A 21,352-nucleotide genomic window follows, 5' to 3' on the forward strand; every position below is an offset into this window, starting at 1 on the left:
GCTATACTAAAATAGGCCAATATCGATTTTCCCAACATTGGCCCAGTGCAGGTTTTCTATGTGCAGCCTGTCTACCAAACCCATGCATGATCACTATAGGCTAGCCTGTATGAGCACATTCCATCCATCTATCTAGGAATCTCTGTAGTCTAATTAGTGACCATGGAGGACAATGTTGATTACTGTTGTATTTCTTTTTCTATTTCTATGACCATGATAGGACCTCCGATCAATATATACTATAACATGCAGATTCCGAGGCAGTAATTGCTTCTAGATGTCCACACAGCTGAGTCTCTGGCAATCTTTAAACGACAACTTAAGACATAGTAGTTGAAGTAGTACTTGGTTTCCCAAAAATTCCTTCCCAACAGTGTTTGACTGACGGTACTTTGTTAGTAACCTAATACCCCAGTGTAAGGATCTAACAGATGGAAACTTAAGCACTTATGTAAGATGCTCTGGATAAGAATGTAAATGTAAATTAACCCTAACCACTAAGCCACCATGCCGCCATCAGCACATTAATGATGCTCATATCAGCCCACTGGAGATTTGCATATCAACATGATATTGCCCAATCACCATGGTATTTGCCCAACAAGGCCACTAGGGATTTGCACATTGGTGTATCATGGGTCCCACAGCATGGGCTGATTTAAGGTTTGCACATTGGTACTCCCATCTGGCTATTCTAATACTGATGTGGGCATGCTTGCTTAGGTAGCACTGCTAAATTTAAATTAAAGATGGTTCTACCAACTGTTAAACGCTCAGGGTTGTGCACTTTTTTTTACTGTTATCAGTTAACCAGTATGTTTAATAACAACTTGTTTAGCCTGAATAATTTGTCAATTATTATGACTAATTATGACAAATTGCATTTTATGGTCTGTAAAAGTAATGAATGCAAAAATGCATGAAATATTACAAAAATGCAATTCACAAACATTTGCTCGTAACTGTTTCTGGGAAAGTTTCATGTTGATGGGTTTTTGATTATGAACATAATTGCTCTGACCGAGGAGGGGAAAAAATTGGCAACTGGTGTTAATACCATGAAAAAAAATAATCAGGAAATTAATTAGACTGTGCACTGAAAAATAATTTTGAATTTCACTGCATTTGGGTACATGCAGCTAAATCCCCAGTGATAACTAAGTGTACTGTAATCTGCGTCACAAGTGATTTTATTGCAGTTTTTTTTGTTGTCCTCTAGTGGCCGCTCGCCGTCACTGCAAGCCATTGTAGATGTAATAGTAAAGGTACAAAGTACATAAAATACACTGCAATAATGTGCTTGAAAATAGTAAGTATAAATTGGAAACGTTTTTTTATATAAACTGCAGTAAGTAAAACAGTAAGAAGGTAATTGTACTTTCACCTTAGTCCATCATGAACAGTAAAAAAATATTTTATTGAACATAAACATACAATAAGTTTCAGATGTTTTCACCAAGAAAAAAAGTGCTTTGTTTCTTTCCGTAATCAGGCTAGCTGGAGTCCAGTCAGTATGGAGACTGTTTTTGCTATGTGCCTCAGGGACATAGTGGAGAGAATACTGCACTAGAAAAGTTACACACATTCACAGTTTGATAAGAGAGGTCAGTGAAAAAAAACAAACAAAAAAAAACATCAGAATTGCTTCCCAACCCCGTGTATGATCAAGCAGCAGCAGAATGTCCATGTAATTACAAGACGAAAAGAAACGTTTGCAGTGTGTGTGTATGTGCAAGAAAAAGAGCTTGCAGTAGTGCGTAATATTTTCTATCACAAGGTTCTATTATAGAATGTGCGAGATTAAACTGAATATTGCACTAGGTTTTTTTTTTTTGTATATTTCGTTATTGCTGATAGGGATTTTTAAGCTAATGCTTGTGTGCTAGGTCATGTAGCGGGTGATGGCTCGGAGTGCATAAAGTAAAGCTGCCTGCAGTCTCGCCTCCATCAGCAGCAAGTTCACGTGAACCTACAGAGAGAGAGAAAGAAAAAAAAGAATCATTATAATCAGAAACTCAGTTTTATCTTCTTGTCATTTTTAATTTCCATCTCTTTTGACCATGACTCCTCTGCACAAAATGAGGCCTGCTTAAAAGTTCACTTTATATAGCTAAGCTAGAAGAGTATTAGATCAAGTATGAATGGATTTCAATTACACTGTGTAAACACTCTACAGGGCAGAAAGAACTGCTGCCTCACCATATTCTAAAAGATCCATCACACAATCATTGGCATTTAGTCATTTTGGCCAAGGTTTTTAAAGTAATATAATAAATAAATTGATTCATGGACTGTGACAGTATATTTCGGATGGCTTGAAAAAATGTAATACAATAGTTAAAAAAAATAAATTCAGACGAGATAAGTGCATTAGACTGATGGCTATAACTTGTCTTGTTTGATGTAAAATAAAACTTTCTTAAAATTCCTCTTTTAGCTAAAAAATAGAGGATTAATAAAAAAGGGAAAAAAATCACTATCCATCATAAAGTATATTTGCTGAACATTTCTTCCGTATTTCTGTGCATCACATCTAAAATCAGTAACTATTTTCATTTCTGATATCTTTGAAACATCTCACACACACACACACACCTACCTTTTCTGATTGGCGGAACTGTCTCCAGAAATTGGAGTACATTCTAAAGGTCGTCTTTTCCGGATGACATGCGACAGTCTTGATATACACCTTCATGTTACGTTCTAACAGCTGGTTGACTTCGCCGTAGTCGTAATCATCGTACCTGCAAACGTTTTGATACTTTATTCACCCTAAAATTTTCCAATTTCACTCCTGTATCGAGACTCCGCAGAGTTGTTGTGGTATTAATACAGGTAAGTAACTGACCTGATGCCATATATGCAGTGTATGTAGTTCCAGACAGCTTTCCGGAGGGGGGAGGTGTCCACGTCTGTGTGCATGGCCATGGTGTGATATGTCAGGGCGCAAACCACCTGGAACTTCTCTTCCAGCAACTGAGCCATCTCTCCATACAGCCTGTTCATCAGAGAGAAGCCGTGGTCCTCCCACGAGTAGTCCTGGGCATTAACATATTGATGAAAATGAGCTCAGAGAGAAAGCATTACTCACATTTAGGACAAAGATATAAATGTTCGGGAGATTTAAAAATATTATGTATGTACATATAACATATATTCTGACTGATCATCTTTACACTAACCAGCCATAAAATTCTATCTTGATAAGAGTGTGTAGGTCCCTCTTGTGGCCCTAAAACAGGTATGAACTGTCGATGAGGAATCTTGAGGCCAAGTCAACACCTTGAACTCTTTGTCATGTTCCTCAAATGATTCGTGAACAAATCTGTTTCCATGAAGGGGTTTATTTCTTCAGCACCATTGTTTAGAATTACATGTCAAAGTAACAACCACATGAATGGCATGAACATTGCCCAGAGCTTTTGCACCTGGTCATGTACATGACGTAAAAGAAAACGTTATGCATTCATCAGTCCTGACCATAATCTTCCATTGCTCTGTGGTCCACTTCTGATGCACATGTGCCCAGTTTTGACGCTTTCAGTGGTCGACACGGGCCAGCGTGGGCACTAGAGAAAACTTAAAATAGCATTTACAATAGAGGTGAACCAATCGACCAGCCAGTGACCAGAATTGGCTGGTTTTCAGTTTAATTGGTCATGACCGGCAATCAGCCTCAGATATAAATGTGCAGAAGCTCCCAAGTGGTGCAACAGAAACATTTTCATGGCATCACATTTTCAAAAATCACACACTGTAAAAGCCTCCAATATGCCTTTTTCTCCAAACTCTGAGGGAATTATTCTCAAACTCACTCATTACACACACACACCTGTCTCAAAACACAGTGAGTGCCAATTAGTCTAAAATCGCATGCCTTCAAAGCAGCGCCCGCCTTAGAAGACGACCTTTCCACATTAAGTAAAATGTCGCCGTTTCTCTATAATCCTACAGGTAAACTATAACTAATGTTATAAGGAGCGGGCTAAATTTATTTACTTATTAAACTTTTTTTAAAGATTTAAAATTGGTAATAAAATCAGATGGAACTGTGATTTATAAAATCGTTATCCTTTTAGAATCGCAATTTCAATCGAATAAATCAGAATATCATCATATCAGGAAGTGACTGGTGATTTCCATCCCTAATGGGTCGCTCTGAGCACTGTGTGTTCTGGCACTGTCTAATGGAGCCAGCAATAACATTCAGTAATTTGACACACAGTAGGACTACACAAGCCAGCCTTCACTTTTCCCACATGCACTGCACATGAGTCCTGGTCGTCCATGATTTTCCCTCTTTGGACCACTTTTCGGGAGGTTCTGACCACCGCAAGATGAGAAGATCCCACAAGAGCTGGAGTTTGGGAGTGGCTCCGACCCAGCTGTCTGGCGATCACAAATCAACTTTTGTCAAAGTCGGTCAAGACTTTATGCTTGCCCATTTTTTCCTGCTTCCAAAACAACAATATCAGGGACAAAATTGTCACTTGCTGCCTAATATATCCCGTACACTTCCAGGTGTCATTAGAACAACATAATCAATGTTTTACCTGTCAGTGATCAAAATAATTTTTTTTTTTTTTCAAATCAAAAAAAACTTTTTAAAATTATTTTCTGAAACTACAGTCTAGTTTTACATATGAATGTGTGTGTGCGCCATACCTGTGCTCTCATGGTGGGTGGCGCCTGCTCTCCTCTTGGACTAAAGTCCTGATAAATGAAATCTGCATCCCGGACAAACCGTGAAACAGAATCTGGAAGAACAGAACGGCCCACTGGTGGGAGAAAGAGATTAGTTTTTTCCATATTCACAGGAATTTTTTTTTTTTTATAAAAATGGATGTTGGCTGAAGTTAATCAAAATCCTTTATTAAATCTTTTTCCTAAATGGCCGTCATATCTTTCCTTTTTGCTTGCTTTCTTATTTACTTTTAACCCAGCTGATTGCTTTAGGTAATCTGTTAACTTCCCAAAAAAAGAATGCGTTTTAGTATGCAAATTTGGGACTAAACATCATATAGTGTTTTACTGGACAAGTAGGTCACTGTGTAGATTGTTTACACAACCGTAGAGCAGGGACATACACTCACAGAACATCCACACACACTATAAAATCATTCGGATCATCAAATGTAAATGGAGGGACGAAATGTCAAGTCAGAGACTATGACTACTGGACTTTGCACTTTTTTTGTTTTTTTAAGAAACTGCTGATCTCCTGAAATTTTTCTGCACAACAATCAATAGAGTGGGAAGAAAGGAAAAAAAAAATCACTAAGTGACAGTTTTGTGGTAGAAACAGCAAATTAAACAGAACGGCACAATCAAAACAGCCTGACTTGTTGAAGCTCCCGAAAAACTCAAATAACCGTTCCTTACATCTGTGCGGCGAGCAGAGAAGCATCTCTGAGCATGTTTGATGTGCTAGACTCTCACCAAGAAGACCACATCAAGTTCCTCTTTTGTTAACCAACTACAGGAAACTGAAGCTACAGTGAGCTACAGTACTTACTGAAACCATCCGGCATTTGACTAAGCGCCAATAAGTGTACAGTGAACAGATAATAATTCTATTCTCGTTAACATACCCTCACATTCAAATTAGAAAACTAGCCTTATTTATAATACACCACCTTCAGCTGGTTCCAGTAAACTTTCAGTTCTCTCTCTCTCAAAGCGGGTAACCATTTCCTCCTGGGTGAACTCCTCTTCTTGCTGCTGAACCATCATCATCTTCTCCATCAACAGCTGCACTTCATTTACAGCCTCAGTCCACTGCATGAACACCAGACACATATACAGGTAAAGTGCTGTTCAAATGTATAACATTTTTAGCGATTAAAGTTTAAAGTAAAGGGGAAAAAAAAGCAACACCTTGTGTCGATGGGCACGGCCATCCTGAGAAGGCAGGGTTGAATTGTTTTCTGCAGAGGATGGTGGAGGAGACGTCTGTTCAGCTGCTGAGTCTGGCTCTGGGTGAATGCCACAGCCCCAGATAAAGGAGGCCAGAGAGTGGGCGTGGCTTATGAGGACCACGGCTTGGATGAGCTCTGCTAATGACCAGCGAGGTTCTGCTCCTGGACACACAAGTTCCTGTGGATGTAAAGGGTAGACGCACTGCTGGGAGATCATTTACCATTTCAATACTTTTTGGAGAATATTATTATTTTTTATTCAATTAAACATTTTTAACCATAAAGATTTACATCACTGTATTGAAACTCTCTTTGTTTTGTATTCCTACATAAGACATGACACATAATATTCCTAGGCATAGGAAGTAAGAAATAATAATAAAATAAAAAAAAACAAGTACTGTCTATGGAATTATTGTGGAAAAACAAGATAATCATCATGCACTCAATTTAAACATATTTCACCATAGCCTGCACTGTAATATACTCTGGGTGGGTTTCTGATAAAGTTAATAATTCATAAAGATATTTATACTCACTGAAGCATAATAGATTAGCATCAGTAATTACTGTAATTATACTGTAAAACGGTTTTCCAGTTGGCTTGTTTATTTTGACCTACATAATAGGATGATGAAACAGAACCCTTTAATTGCAGTTGAATGCTTGTTTTTTTTTTACCGACATGGATCAGAGCAAGAATGCCAGCCCTGCATTTGAACACACATATGCACTCCTTAAGCACTGTAATTTAGAACTCAAGTGTTTTTTTTTTTGTTAGTTTATTTTTAACCAAATATTCTCTAAATGAGTCAGAGGCAAATCATTAAAGCTGTACATGTTATGTATTATACAGTGCCACGCCAAAAAAAAAAAATAATAAAGAATAAATTATAAATAAATTACCAATGCTGATGAAAAAAAAAAAAAAAACATGAATGAATGTGATCAGAGATCACTTAAAACACATCGTAAGACACTGGCAGAAGAAGTCACAGCTAGAATCAATAATACAGGTAATCCCCAACTTAAGAACGAGTTCTATTCTGGGAGTAGGTTTGTAAGTCGGATTTGTTCTTAAGTTGGTATTTACATTTACATTTACATTTGGGCATTTGGCAGACGCTCTTATCCAGAGCGACTTACATTTTTATCTCATTATACATCTGAGCAGTTGAGGGTTAAGGGCCTTGCTCAAGGGCCCAACAGTGGCAACTTGGTGGTTGTGGGGTTTGAACCTGGGATCTTCAGAACCATAGTCCAATGCCTTAACCGCTGAGCTACCCCCGGCCCGATTGGTATCTGCTGCACTGCAGTGTCTATTTTTTTGTACAATACACGTGAGCTAATACCGCAATTTGTTCGCATGTACAAATGTTTATAGAACTGTTTTCCGTTTGTAGAATCTGCAGAAATTTGCAATTCAAAGGTTCGTAGGTCGGAGACTACCTGTAGCGAATTTAAGAGCATTTCTGCATGCAACGAATTAAAAAACACTGGAGTCGCTTTAATTGGTTAGGTCCAGGCTGAGCAAAGTAATATGGCAAAAAAACCTAAGTCAGCTGACTACCTGAATGAACTAAATGACGCAGAAGGTAGCCTGGGGCAGGCATGCAATTTAATTTCCATGCACACAGACCCTGGCAATGCGAAGCCACAGTGTTAACCACAACGCTATCATGCTGCCATCTTATAGTACAAGCTTTTCTGATTTAAATTACCATTAAAGAAAGAAGGCTGCAAAAAATTGAATTAAAATGCAGTATATGGAGATTGTTTTCGTTGCCTTTCACTCCTCTAGAAAGGCTTTTCACAAAATTTTGGATTGTGTGTGTGAGTGAGTGTGTGCGCGTGCACATGTTCATTTATCTACAAGGACATAAGCAATATTAGTGAAATCGTGTGCAAAAGACTGGGATGCGGCCTGTGTTTGAAATTCATCCCTACATTACACAATGTGGTCGAGGCAGGACATGCAATGTTTGTCCACACACCATTTCTTCACCTTTTGCACAAGGACATTGTTATACTGGAACAGGTTTGGTTCTCTTAGGGCCAGAGATGGGAATTTGTAATGCTGCAGTATACAAAGATACCCAAAACAATTATGTGCTTCCAAGCACAAAGCAGCAGTCAGGGGAAGAGAAACAAATGAGAGTGATGATCAACGTAAACATACTTTTGGGCATATGTATGTGACAATTAAATCTCATCACTTTTATACAGAGGTACCTTGGCATACAAACACCCTACCCTAAGAATTCTCACCTTAAGAACAGAAATTTTGCTTCTAAATACGAAGCATCCGAACCGAACGCCGACTAAAGCGAGTTTACATATTTTTTTTGTTTTGTTTTTTAAGATTTAGTGAAGACATAGCACTATAGGTCCCAAGAATATTAGCAAGGAAAAACTGAGCCACTTTCAGTTTAATTTTTAAGGCAGCCGGTCCGAAGAGAAATCATAAATGAAGGTTAAGTGAGGTTTAATGTCATATTTTTTTATTTCATATTTACATGTCTTTTGTAAATGTTTTGTAAAAATGGTAATATTTTGGGCAGGAACATTCTGAAACGTATTACCTGCGTTCACATTATTTCCTATGGCAAAAATGCGTTTCACAATACGAATTCTGGCCTCCGGAAGGGATTAAGTTCGTATGCCAAGGTGCCGCTGTGTACTGTATAATATTGCAACACATTTTGCAGTAGTATATTTAAAAGGTGGCACTCTAATAAGCAGTTAAACTTTGTCCTCAGACATCTTACTGGCACAGGTTCAACTTTTACGGTGCCAGCATTCAAATACTGTAATTGCTATCCAAGGCATTTGTTATGATCACAAAACAAATCGAAAAACAAAAGCCACACCCAGCAGGGTTTCGATGCAGCGGGTGGCTGTATTAGTGTCAAATGTGCATCGAGTGTTTGAGAGTCTTAAAAACAAAGTGATAAAATTTTATTGTACATTTTCAGTTTATGTAGAACAGTTCAGATCAGACTTACTTAAACCGTTTTACACAAGATGCAATGCTGCACATTGGCACGAGTGCACCCTGACCCATTTTCGTTTGATATTACAGTTGCGGTTGCCTGTGGCACTGAATTTGTGTCAATTCACTAGTTGGATAAATATACCATGCAAATATCAGTACTGCAAAATTAATATGAACATGCATTACTGTGATCACTTAAATTTTAACAAATTTTACACGTTAGACTGCGCCAGGAGGGGTGGCTGTTAAAGCAAGGCTGAAATACTGAGAAATACTCAGTAAAAACGTTTCACTATAATGCATTTGTCAAAAATGAACGTTTAAGGTCAGAGTGATGAGAAAAGCTTCATAAAATATTCTTCATTAATATACTACTCATGTCAAATATTATAAAAAGGCAGAAGCCAAAAAGCAACCGTCTCTGTATGCTGTTTGTATTGTATACAAGACACAATATTTACATGCTGCTTTTTTGCACACCTGCTGATACAGACCTTAAACCGACCGAACATCAACAAAAATTTTCGTTTCATACAAGAAGACTATGTGTACTGTATGTTTACAAGGTCTTATACCTGTATGTGTGCCTGGGTGATAAGCCACGGCCGATGTGCTAGAAGTTTGTTGAGTGTCTGCAGACACTGGAGCTTTTGAGGAGCACAATGAATACCTCTGAGCCAGGACTCGTCGCCACCAGCCAGCAGAAACGCAGAGCTGTGTAACTGCACCAGGTAGGAACACTGATGACGAGCAGACGCCTGCGGAAACAAAGCGAATGCATTATGACGATCAGGCAAAGAAAACTTGGCGTATCGATCAGAAAAACACCAAATATGGCAACATCTCATACCATTATGATAATATAGTGTCTCCATGATAGTGGCAAGGGCCCATCCGGCTGCAGCAAAGCATTCTGGGTGCGCAAGAAGCAGTTCAGGTAGGTGGGATGCATCCCCATTACTGCAGTGACGTTATCAGCATGAGTGACTGACAACAGAGTGTCTGCCAGCACCTCCTGCCCTGCGGCCTTATTCAGAATCTAAGGGACATAAATCAAAGCCTGGTAAACATGTTTATACGCCAAAGAATACTTCAAATCACTTCACATTCCTGCCTAATATAAGTATTATTTATGTGGCTAAATTTAAGGTACATTGTACATGCTGCTGTCTCGTGTAGTGGAATGCTGGCCTGGTGTATGATTGTCTTTTGTCTCTAAATATGCATGAGTTGCTATGTGTAGTCTTAATAACGGACCTGCATGTAAAAATTTCATTGTGCTTGCACATCACAGTGAGATTTGACTTTACATTTGACTATACATACTGATGAAACAAGCTCAAGTTATGTCATGTTGAGATCTTAACACATGAAACGCACATATTTTGGCAAATTAACATTTTAAACCCGGCAGACGCTTTTATGCAAAGCGATCTAAAGTGGCACTAAATGCTCTAAAGGGTGGCACCACATAACTAGGACAAAGTTGACAAAACTGTCCAATATATATTCTAAACAGAATACTAACACCAAAGTTCATTACTGTATTGATGTGTGTGTATGCCAAAAGTGTCTTTTGTTTTTACGAGAAAATACACACCACTTCAGCTGGAATGAAGGCACTGGGCCCAGAGGACAACGGCTGAAGGACCTCTAAAGCACCCTCCTCCTAGAAGAAACAGACAGAGAGATGAATGAACATAAGCAAGAAAGACAAGCAGAGGAAAGAACAGGGATAAAGAGACAGAAATAGATAAAGAGAAGAAGACAGGGAGAAATCGACAAGGACAAGCAGAAAAAGAGAAATAAGAATGGTGACAGGGAGATAAGTGAAGGGAAAGAGAAGGGGAGCATGACGACAAAATGAAGGGGAACAGAGAGACAAGGAGAGGACTAGGGATAGGGACAGAAAAAAATAAGGAGATGAAGAGAATGTGATGGAGAGAGAGAGAGAGAGAGAGAGAGAGAGAGAGAGATAAGCATAAACAAACAAACATGCACAGTCGGTCAGGGAGATAAAGAAAAATGCAAACACAGACAAGAATTTTTTTTTTTTTTTAAACAGGTACAGAAAGACCAGGAAGAAACAGAAACAAGGAATACTTTAAGACAGGGAAAGTGGCACAAGGGTGGAATGAAGGAGTAAGGGACCAAACGAGATAAAGAAACAAGGACAGAAAGAGCAATTTTTAAAAAATCAAGCAAGTTTCAATGAAAACACCAAGGTAAAGAGACAAGGAAGACGGGGTAAGGAGGAGCTTGAGAGACGGGGAGATAGAAGGGAGAGACAAGAGACAGAAATTGGGAGATGGGGAGAGACAAGAGACAGAAATCGGAAGACAGGGAGAGATAGAAATCAAGAGACGGGGAGAGACAAGCAACAAAAAGAGACAGACGGGGAGAGACAAGAGACAGAAAGAGACAAACGGGGAGAGACAAGAGACAGATGGAGAGAGACAAAAGACAGACGGGGAGAGACAAGGAGAAACAAGAGAGAGAGGGAGAGAAAAAGAAAAAAAAGAGACAGAGGGAGTGACAAAAAGAAGAGAGGGAGAGACAAGAGACAAAGAGAGTGAGACAGGGATAGAAAGAGAGGGAAAGAAAGAGACAGTGAGAGGCAAGAGATAAACAGAGGGGGACAGGCAGAGAGAGAGAGAGAGAGAGAGAGAGAGAGACAAAGAGAAGGAGACAGGAGAAGGAAGACAAGGTGTCTCTCAGACACTACCTGGACAACTCGTTTTATTCGCACCTCTGGTTTATAGGGACTAACAGAGAGCGAATGTCGAACCAGCAATTTTCACGTAAACATGATGATTAATTAATATGTAAGCAGAGATAAGACTCAGTGCTGATAAAGGCAGTAAACTGCGCAGCGCCTGAAGCTCCTGTCTGTGCGGAGACTCCTGGTCACTGAAACATCGTTAAACACCGATGACATGCTAAAAATCTTACCGCTATCTCTTTATAAACTCACCTTCATCAGACGAGCTCATGTGCTACAATTACAGGATAAATTTGAAAGGTCTGTGCGTGTCGATGTTTCCAGAAGCTGAGGAGTGAGCCAAGTGAATTAAACTCAGCACAGACTCAGAGTGCGGAAAACAGGAAGTGGATATGGGAGGGGGCGTGGTCAACCTGAACACACCGCGAACAGCTGTTGCATCATAAGCGCGAGCTGCAAAGTGACGCAACCGACCTGCAACCGGGGGTGCGTTTAGTAATGAGAGGGATAGCGTAACGATTTTTCTAGGCTGATGAGTGTACAAAATAAATAATTAGACAGACAGACCGTGTCTTAAGACCGTCCGGTTGCTCTGAAACGCTCCTTTATGTACGCGGTATATTCGCGAGCGCTCTCGGTACTGAATAAGCAGCCCGTCGTATCGTAAGATCTCGCGATATTTGGAAATACCCGCGCTCAATTTGAACGAGATTGTGGCATATACAGTACACTATAGTACTTCAGCGTGCACTAGGAAAGTTCTGTCACAGCGCTGCTAAAAGAATTTATTTATTCGAGTTATTGATTATTATTTTGCGTTTAATTTATGGATGTTTTTGCTTTATTTTTTTTTTACTTAGTGTAACTTTCTATTGTTCATGTAATTTCTCTGCGTATAGTCCATTAGAGGTGGCTTAGTGGTTAGCACGGTCACCTTGCACATTAAAAACAGAAACAAAAATTAAAACGAATAATAATAATTGTATCTCTAGGGTTTGATACCCACCTCTGGTTTTTGTACATGGAGTTTGCATGTTCTCCCCGTGCTTGGTGGGTTTCCTCCAGGTACTCTGGTTATCTCCCACAGTCCAAATACATGCTAATTGGTGTTCCCAAATTGCCAGTAGTGTGTAAATGAAAGTGTGTGTGTGTGTGTGTGTGCCTTGCGGTGAATTGTCCCTCTGTTCAGGTTGTAGCCTGCCCCCTAAGTCTCCTAGGATAGGCTCCAAAGCCCCCAGGAGACCTAAGGCACGAGGCAGAGTACAACCTGGATAGGGTGCCGATCCACCGCAGGGCAAACACACACTTACATACATTTACACAATCATTTACACAATACAGGCATGCCAATAACACCTAATCTAAACCCCTAATCTGCATGTCTTTGGACTCTCTGGAGGGAGACTAAAGTACCCGGAGGAAACCCACCAAGCATGGGGAAAACATACAAACTTCATGCACACAACCCTGAGGTGGAAATCAAACCCTCGAGGTACAATTATTATTATTATTATTATTAGTTTTTATTGTTGTTTCTGTTGTATTATATCTAACTTCGCTTTGCATAATTATTCCAATTGTTGCAGTTGAACCTTATTTGTTGTATATATTATCTTCATAAATAATCTCCTTATAAAAATATAAATAATATATAAATATACAATATCCTTTTTACTATAGGCCTAGAGGGTAAACTAGATTAATTTGTGTACATCTTAATTAGTGTAAAACACTGTGTAACCTATTTAACGCAGAAACAAACACGTGCACACAGCTTTCTATGCTAGTCTACTCCATTTTGCCTTTGTCACCTGGAGATCCTAAAGTCTCCTCAGTGGAGTTTTATTTCTGGTCACTTACCAGAATTAAAGCTGAGCTGGCAAACTAAATTATTAAAATGACTTTGGCTCATACAGTGAGTTCACTGAAGAAAAAAAAAATAAGGGGACCATGGACCTAAAGGCCTCCTGGGTTAAAACTGATAGAACACTTTTTTCACTTATTTGTTTTACTCTAGAAATGTCTATTACAGGGAATTTTACATTTTTGACCAAAATGTATGTTATATACAGTACTATACAAATATACAATAAAACATTTTATATTAAAATATAAATTTATGATGCACCAAACAGATGTATGTATCCAATGTTGTAAACATTAAAGCACTTTTTGTAAGTCGCTCTGGATAAGAGCGTCTGCCAAATGCCTAAATGTAAATGTAAATGTAAATGTAAATCAACTAAGCAATATCAATTTGCTCAGTGACCACCCTCTGTCTAAAATATCTTTAGTTTTCTCAGAAAACCAACTACACTGCAGATGTATGAGGGAAGCTGCTACAGTCATTCATGGGACTTTGGATGTCACACTAGTTTCTGCTTGAGAAGGTAGAATCAGCCACTGTTACATTTATTTATTTATTTTATGAAAAGCCTATAATCGGCATTGCACTGTTTTATTAGTTTTATGTCACATTTTTCCTCTAATGTTTTTAATGAATGTTTGAAAGTCAAAAAAGTGTATTAAAAATAGGGCACCTAAGACTTTTGCTCAGTGCATGACAGGCACAGTGTGTGCCTTAAAAATGTTTCTTTAGCAATATAATAATTTCAGTCATAGAATTTTCACCACAGTACTCCACAATTAGTACGTGTGTTCACAATTCTAAAATGCCAAGACCAATCTCACTCATTTACCAGGCACAACCAGGGTGTATTCTGTCTCGTTCAAGGCCACTGTGACCCACTGTAAAAACAGTGGATGTTTTTCTTGTCGTGCCCAATCATATGAATGTGATTCAAATAATACAGTAACCGCTGTGTTACTGAACATTCTGAAGGTAAAACGATCTGTTCACGCCACTACAAATTAACAAATCTGCTTCTCTGCAGTTCGGCAGCACAAAAGGCAGCTCTACGGACTGACTTTACCGCACCGTGCTGCATAAACATGGCACAGTGCAGTAGAAAACAGTTACTTTGCTATTTGCTTTTTTTCTATGCCATCAAGGATACACACACACAAACACACACAAAAAAATATCAATACATACAGACACAATAAGACAAACACAACAGATTTTTATTGAATTATAACAAGCAGTTAGATCTTAAAATGCTTGTCTAGTGTGTGTTTTTAAGTTTTAGTGTATGTGTGTGTTGTGTAATTTAATATCTTATCTCCTTGCTGTTTTTTTTTCAAGAAAGGAAACAAGCATTCACATATTTATTTCAAGTCAGAATTTATATTAAATTAATATTATATATATATATATATCTATATAAAATCCAGTATATTGTTTTGTTTGGTCACAAGTTAAAGTAAAAGAAGAAGTCACTGGCAGATAGAAGAACGAGTGAGAGATAGATTTACAAAAACAGCTTGTGGTAAAAGAGGAAAATTGCATTAAGATGGTAGAGGCTGATGTTTGAATAGCACCCATGTTTTCTATTAATTTTTAAATATAACACTTTCATCAGGGAGTAATAGTTTTGTATTGAACATGCACATATCTCTTCCCTGTGAAAGTGAAATCACGTATAAATAAAAACACCTTGATGATCACTGCTTCAGCCCTGGGAAATATAGTGATTTAAAGCAGACCTAGAGAGAAAACTGAAGAGAAAGGCAGCGAGAGGAGACAGACGTCACAGGAGGTGACTCAGCAGTAGTGAGTGAAATGGTGAGAAGTTGAGACGAGCAGAGCGCTCATCTCTCACACAATTTTGTTTTCCAGGGCAGAGATCCTCTTTGTTATTGCCTCCAGTAATTAGATTGTCAAAGAAAATTATTATCAACAAAATGTACAACATTTATAGTGCAGACTGTAACTGTACACTTTTGCAAAAAATGTTTAAATAATTACAAACCAGCAGTAAAAATCTTCCAACATGTAATATCTGTAATGGCAATTGTCTTAATTTTCTTTATTTTTTAAACTATTCACTATCATCATCATCTCCAATCCTGGTAGTGCCTTCTTTTATGGCCCTGGTTGCCATCAGAACAAAATTAATTAAGCCATCTGGAGCAACACAATCCTCTAATGTGCAAAAACATTAAGATGAATTTATAATTTTAAATGCATAATTTTGGTCGAAAGTTCATATACAGATCAAGAACATGAATGTCATGGCAATATTGGACAATGATTTCTTTGAACTGGTGTTTTTCTCTGGAAGAATTGTTGTACAACATACATTTTAAGTAAGATTTATAGAGAATTTGGAGTACATGATCTACATGATTTAATTGATCTATTCTGTATTTTATGTACACTGGCCTTTCTGAAATCTACACAGGGTTAAAATAATACATACCATTGATTTAGATTATTAATTCCTTTGCCAAGCCTAAGACTATTTAGATTCCTGTTAATGATTATAATCCACTATAGCTGGTAAATTCTCTGTGCCAACATAAAAGGGTTTGTTTTACAGCACTCATTGGATTGACCAATACACAGTACAATGGCAAGTCCAAGGAGCTCGGTGCAGAATGAAGGATAGGAGGATTTATACAATATAGGAATGTCTCTTGTAGCCATTCCTAATCAAACTCATATACATGGGCTAACTTTTGCAGCTTAGGACAAATAAAAAGGCTTTGGGAGGAAGGTTTTGACCAGAGGTATGTTTGGTGAGGCATTCAAGCCCAAGAACACTGTACCAACTGTTGAGCATGGTGGTGGTAGCATCACACTTTTGGGGGCGTTTCTCTTCAGGTGGAACTGGTGCATTGCAAAATTGAATGAAGAAATTAAGATGGTGGACTATGTCAGAATTCTTCAGCATAACCTCAAGTCATCAGTTAGATGATTGGATAACCTGGGCAAAATTGAATGTTCTAACAGAACAATGACCCTGAAGAAACACAGCCGGTTATGTAAGGGATGAAGCTTTTAAAGCCCTTAATCTAAATCAGCAACTCTGTCAAGAAAAGTGGTCAAATATCCAACCACAGATCTTCCAGAAGCTTGTTGGCAACCAAAAGCTTGTGTTAAAGGTGAACATTACTAAAAAAAAAACCTTCAACCAAGTATTAGGTGCGCTGTATATATGCAGTATACATAAAGGTCTTTATATTATTTAATATTTTACATATTATTGCCATGACATTCACTTTCATGAATGTATGGAAGCTTCTAACCACAGCTGCATCTATATAATAAAAAAAAAATTAGCAGCAATATCAAATTTTTGTAAACTCGATGATACCTTAATAGATAATTTTTTTATTTTTTTTTACACACATGCGCACACTTACCCATTTGGACCTGTAACCGTTTAACAGAAACAGAAAAAAGGATATATTTCTTTGATAATGCCTGGAGTGCCTCCTCCACTTTTTTCTGGAACTTTGTAAGAGACTGACATTCGCAGGGATTCTCAGGTACTGCAAGTGCAAGAACAGGCAAATTAGCAACCATAGGTCTATAGTGTATGGAATGTTTTTTTGTCTTACGTAGGGGTTTTACCTGGACAAGTGTTGATTTGCAGCTTTTTGCCGATCTCGTTCATGGCTTTGAAGTCAGCAGTATAGAAATAGTTTCCAGGTTCTGAGGCGATTTCCTTCAACTCGTCTTCGACTGCGTTTCCAACTCCTACAGCATACATCTTAAAGCCTAAAAAAAAAAAAAAAAAGACATTTTGAGAAACCAAATATTCCTTGAGCTCCAGTGTTATACTAAAGTCCAAATAACTAACTGTCCAGTATTGTTACCGTTGTCCTTGGCCTTCTTTGCAGCATCTCCAATGTAGTCTTGTGACCTGCCGTCAGTGAAGACGATGCCCACCTTGGCTGCCCCAGGCCTAGCACCATGGCCGGTACTAAAGCTTTTTTCCACCATGAAGTTGAGAGCCTGTCCAGTCATGGTTCCACGCTCCATGTAGTCCATCTTCCTCACGCCCTCCTTGACGTCTTTCTTGTTGTTGTACTTTCCAAGAGAAAACTCCTGTTTGACAGCACTAGAGTACTGCACCAGACCCACATGAACGTTTCTCTCTGACACATCCAGCTTGTCCACCATCTGGTTGATAAACTTCTTTACCAGCTCAAAGTTTTCTGGCCTTACACTTTTTGATCCATCAATCAGGAAGACCACATCTGTGGCAGCATCACTGCAGGCTGAGACAGCAAGAAGATGGAGCAGTTACAGGTGGATGCTTAAAGCAGTTATGGACATGGGAGGCCTTTTATTGCCTTCAGGTTAAACATTTAGCCAGTACACATGCATACTTACCGCTGCAGGAACGGCCATCTTCCCTGAGTGTGTAGCCCTCCCGGCAGGCACACTTGAACGATCCAGGTACACTGATGCAAATGTGCTCACAGTCATGATCACCTGTTGCGCACAAGTCGGACACTGTGCGGCCATGGGTGTCACGCACATACAGTACACACAGGATGGCAGGTGGGGTGAGTTAGAAAGGAGAGATAAATACTATGTTAAAAGAGAAATAAAAGAGTAAGACTTTGGGTCACATTTAATTATTTGCTGTGCTCTGTTCAGAAAACAGCAAATCCTTAAAACAGACTTATCAGAGGACCATGCACCTGAGGGGAAGTAGGCACCAGGCGCACCTTTTCTCCAGGTTATAATGTACAGTAGTTACAAGTGCCTGTTGCTCTGATACAAGTTTTCTATAGCACTGGTTCTCAAATCTTTCTGTTCTATATTTCTGATTAGTTTGGCAAGGACCAAAGGTTGAGAACCACTGCACTACAAGAGCTACATTCATAACATCGATCACCTGTGGTTTACTTGCCCCACGCCACCCCACAAGGGTGGTGTGAAATGAGCACTTAAAGGCAGCATGCTCCCAGTAACACCATGCCTTCTTTTGACTATATAGGGTTACAAATTTACTTTTGATGATGCTGAATTGATGACGGTGATCCTGCTTGGGGAGTCCATCCTTCCGTCCCTTCCTTACATTTTTTTTTTCCTCGCATACTCACCACAAAAGGCTTCCTTGAACTTCTGGGTGAGCTTCTCGATGAAGCTGTAGCTCTCCACATAATCAGTGTGCTCATCCAAAGGCTCACTGGCTATCTGCCTGAGCGTGTTCATGTCCACTCGGCCCACACCGATGGCATATATCTCAATGCCTGAGTCCCGTGCCTTGGCTGCAATGTCACGGATATTGTCCTGTGGCCGCCCATCTGTCACAATGATTGCTACCTGTGCTCACGTAGAAAAGGAATAATATTATAGAATTGTAAGAATATGCAATTTTTGTGTATTTAAGGCTGCTCATAGAGAATTCCTGACCTTGCTGATACCAGGGGATTTGGTTCGCGCACCCTCTGCTTCACTGAAGGCCACGTTCATAGCAAACTGGATAGCCAAGCCAGTCATAGTGCCAGAGGAGAGCGGCTCGATTTTGGATACCGCCTTGATCAGTGCAGGCTTTGTCTTGTAGGACTTCAGTGACACTTCATTCTTCACCCTGCTGGCATAGTTCACAACACTCACACGTGTGGCATCGGGACCCACATCCAGACCGTCTATTATTTTATTAAGGAACACCTTGACCTGCTCGAACTCGGAAGGCCGCACACTCCGAGAGCTGTCAATAATGAACACCAGGTCAGTAGGTTTGGTCTGACACAGTCCCGATGCTATGAGGGAAAAGGGAAAAAAATGACAAGAATTGAGATCATTCAACTGAAATTTTAATTAGTACAGTCAAAAGCGTCTACATAGAGCTGCAATCAAGGTGTCTATGGTAAGAGTGAAAAATTAAACCAAAATGTCCAATAGACAAATACAACTAGAATTAACAGCGACAGAATACACATATAACACGTACATGTCAGAAGGTTACTCGTCAGGAAATATGCAGCTGATTAAGCTAAAACATTTAACAAAATAAACACTGAGCCAATACTTTCAGTGTTTATTCACAAACACTGTCTATATTAGTTCTGGGTAACGTGATCGCTTTGAGTCCTATAGTGGGGTCTGTGTGAGTGTGAGTGTGTGGGAGGGGTGGCGGGGTGTGGGGGGCATGAGACTTAAGCTGGCAAGACTCATAATAACTGCCATTGATTATACACACTACCGCAGGTATTTGCACACAGGTCCACATACACACCTGGTGTAAAGGACCTCTTTGTACATGACTGTAGAAATGACAGGAATAAGTTTCTGTAGATTTTTGAGGATTATTTTGCCCCGCTTCTTCGTCAGCCACTGTACCAACTGTATATATATATATATATATATATATATATATATATATATATATCATGCTTTCTATCAATAATATTCTCGAGAATTTTAAATCTTATGTATAGGTGTAAGACAGAAGCAAAGTGAGGAAAACCAATAAACCAATGAGAGCCCCATAAGGGGAATATAAGGATGTTTTGGTTGTTGCTCCTGGTTGCAATATTTATGATACACAGTGGATCTGTATGTAATGTGTCCAGTGACATTGGTACACTGGATATATACACTGAAAGACATCCCAAACATACATAGAAAATATTCTTCAATACACTTATTGAAGCACACACACACACGTGGACTCGTCAGGTTCTGCACTCTGCCAAGACACACACATAACACCTACATATACTATATATATATATATATATATATATATATATATAAAACGCATACATTAGGGCTTTTAAAGGGTCAATATATATATATAGTTTTATCTTAATTTTTTTGCTTCTTCATAAGCTCTACAGGAAACTATAAATCATTAACTATACTTTTTTATTTACAGCGGAAAACACTTCTTATGCACTGTTCTTCATGTAAGCTCTCTATTTGTCTGTGTAATTCTCACCCTCTTCAAGTGCTTAGCTCTATTTGAAATCACTTTGGATTTGGAACCCAAATAAATTAACATAAATTTATATACCATACATACAAAAATGACAAATGTACACCAGTAAGTGCTAATCATGTGCACTCAATTAAACCTCAGCATTGACTCAGACATTTTAAAACGACAACAAAAAATGCATTTTCTTCTTTGCACAGGTGTATATGTATTCATTAATATGGATATAGTTGTTTATATCAGATATACACCTTTAAAAAGTGTTATACCTTAGAAAAAGGTTCTATCTACCGCCCTAAAGGATTCTTCAGTTTGTTCTATACAGAATAAGGCACATTTATTTGCCTTATTCTGTATAAAACTCTACAAAATAAGATTTCTCTTAAGAGAGCTAAAGCTTAGATGTAATCATCTGATTCTATATATTCATATATATTAGTTGTTTTTCTCACCCATGGCAGCAGCTTCAACCAATCGATGGTCCAGCGTGGCTTGAGCCCCCAGTATGCACAGTAGCATCACAAACCCTAGCAACGCCATACTGTATGTAGTACGAGTTCTAATGACAGTCTCAGTAACTAGCTGCACAGTGATTTAGATAGAGTGAAAGACTCTCAGGTTATCAGTGCACACAAGTACAGATACACTTCAGGTCTAAAGACGTCCCTCCTCATCGACAAGGTGTGTCTATAAGAGTTTATTGGAGAGGAGGGAGGGAATACCTGCAACAAAAATTACAGTTTGGCTAGGAAAGACAAACATACCTTGATCTATGTAATGTGTACGTGTGTGTGTGTGTGTAAGGTGGACCAGGTTCGTTTGGGGCTCTGGAAGGGTCTTTGACTTGGGGTCTGACTCAAATAAACATTCCGATGAATCTCTCTTTTCTGGCCAGGTTTCCTCTCAAGGTAAT

General features: G+C 38.9%; 2 protein-coding genes across 4 annotated transcripts; both read right to left on the minus strand.

The window, feature by feature from the left end:
* Nucleotides 1-1,398: 1,398 nt before the first annotated feature.
* sesn2 (sestrin 2) lies at nt 1,399-12,165 on the minus strand. Of its 2 annotated transcripts, XM_053491626.1 has the most exons (10): nt 11,888-12,148; nt 10,514-10,582; nt 9,764-9,952; nt 9,489-9,671; nt 5,878-6,096; nt 5,637-5,778; nt 4,666-4,778; nt 2,849-3,039; nt 2,600-2,744; nt 1,399-1,969 (listed from the first exon to the last, which is right to left on the minus strand). In XM_053491626.1, exons 1-10 carry the CDS (start codon nt 11,891-11,893, stop codon nt 1,883-1,885), a joined length of 1,344 nt encoding a protein of 447 aa, XP_053347601.1. In that variant the 5' UTR covers nt 11,894-12,148; the 3' UTR covers nt 1,399-1,882. The 2 variants fall into 2 exon arrangements, with proteins under 2 accessions (XP_053347601.1, XP_053347602.1); XM_053491627.1 differs by lacking the exons at nt 1,399-1,969; nt 2,600-2,744; nt 2,849-3,039 and adding an exon at nt 3,907-4,389 and having other exon boundaries at nt 11,888-12,165.
* Nucleotides 12,166-14,698: 2,533 nt separating this feature from the next.
* Nucleotides 14,699-21,092, minus strand: matn1 (matrilin 1). Of its 2 annotated transcripts, XM_053492752.1 has the most exons (8): nt 20,892-21,092; nt 18,912-19,261; nt 18,599-18,821; nt 17,880-18,002; nt 17,360-17,764; nt 17,115-17,261; nt 16,949-17,032; nt 14,699-15,403 (listed from the first exon to the last, which is right to left on the minus strand). In XM_053492752.1, exons 1-8 carry the CDS (start codon nt 20,977-20,979, stop codon nt 15,354-15,356), a joined length of 1,470 nt encoding a protein of 489 aa, XP_053348727.1. In that variant the 5' UTR covers nt 20,980-21,092; the 3' UTR covers nt 14,699-15,353. The 2 variants fall into 2 exon arrangements, with proteins under 2 accessions (XP_053348727.1, XP_053348729.1); XM_053492754.1 differs by lacking the exon at nt 17,880-18,002.
* Nucleotides 21,093-21,352: the final 260 nt, after the last annotated feature.

Source organism: Clarias gariepinus, chromosome 3 (genome assembly GCF_024256425.1).
Source record: "Clarias gariepinus isolate MV-2021 ecotype Netherlands chromosome 3, CGAR_prim_01v2, whole genome shotgun sequence".
Lineage (NCBI taxonomy): Eukaryota > Metazoa > Chordata > Actinopteri > Siluriformes > Clariidae > Clarias > Clarias gariepinus.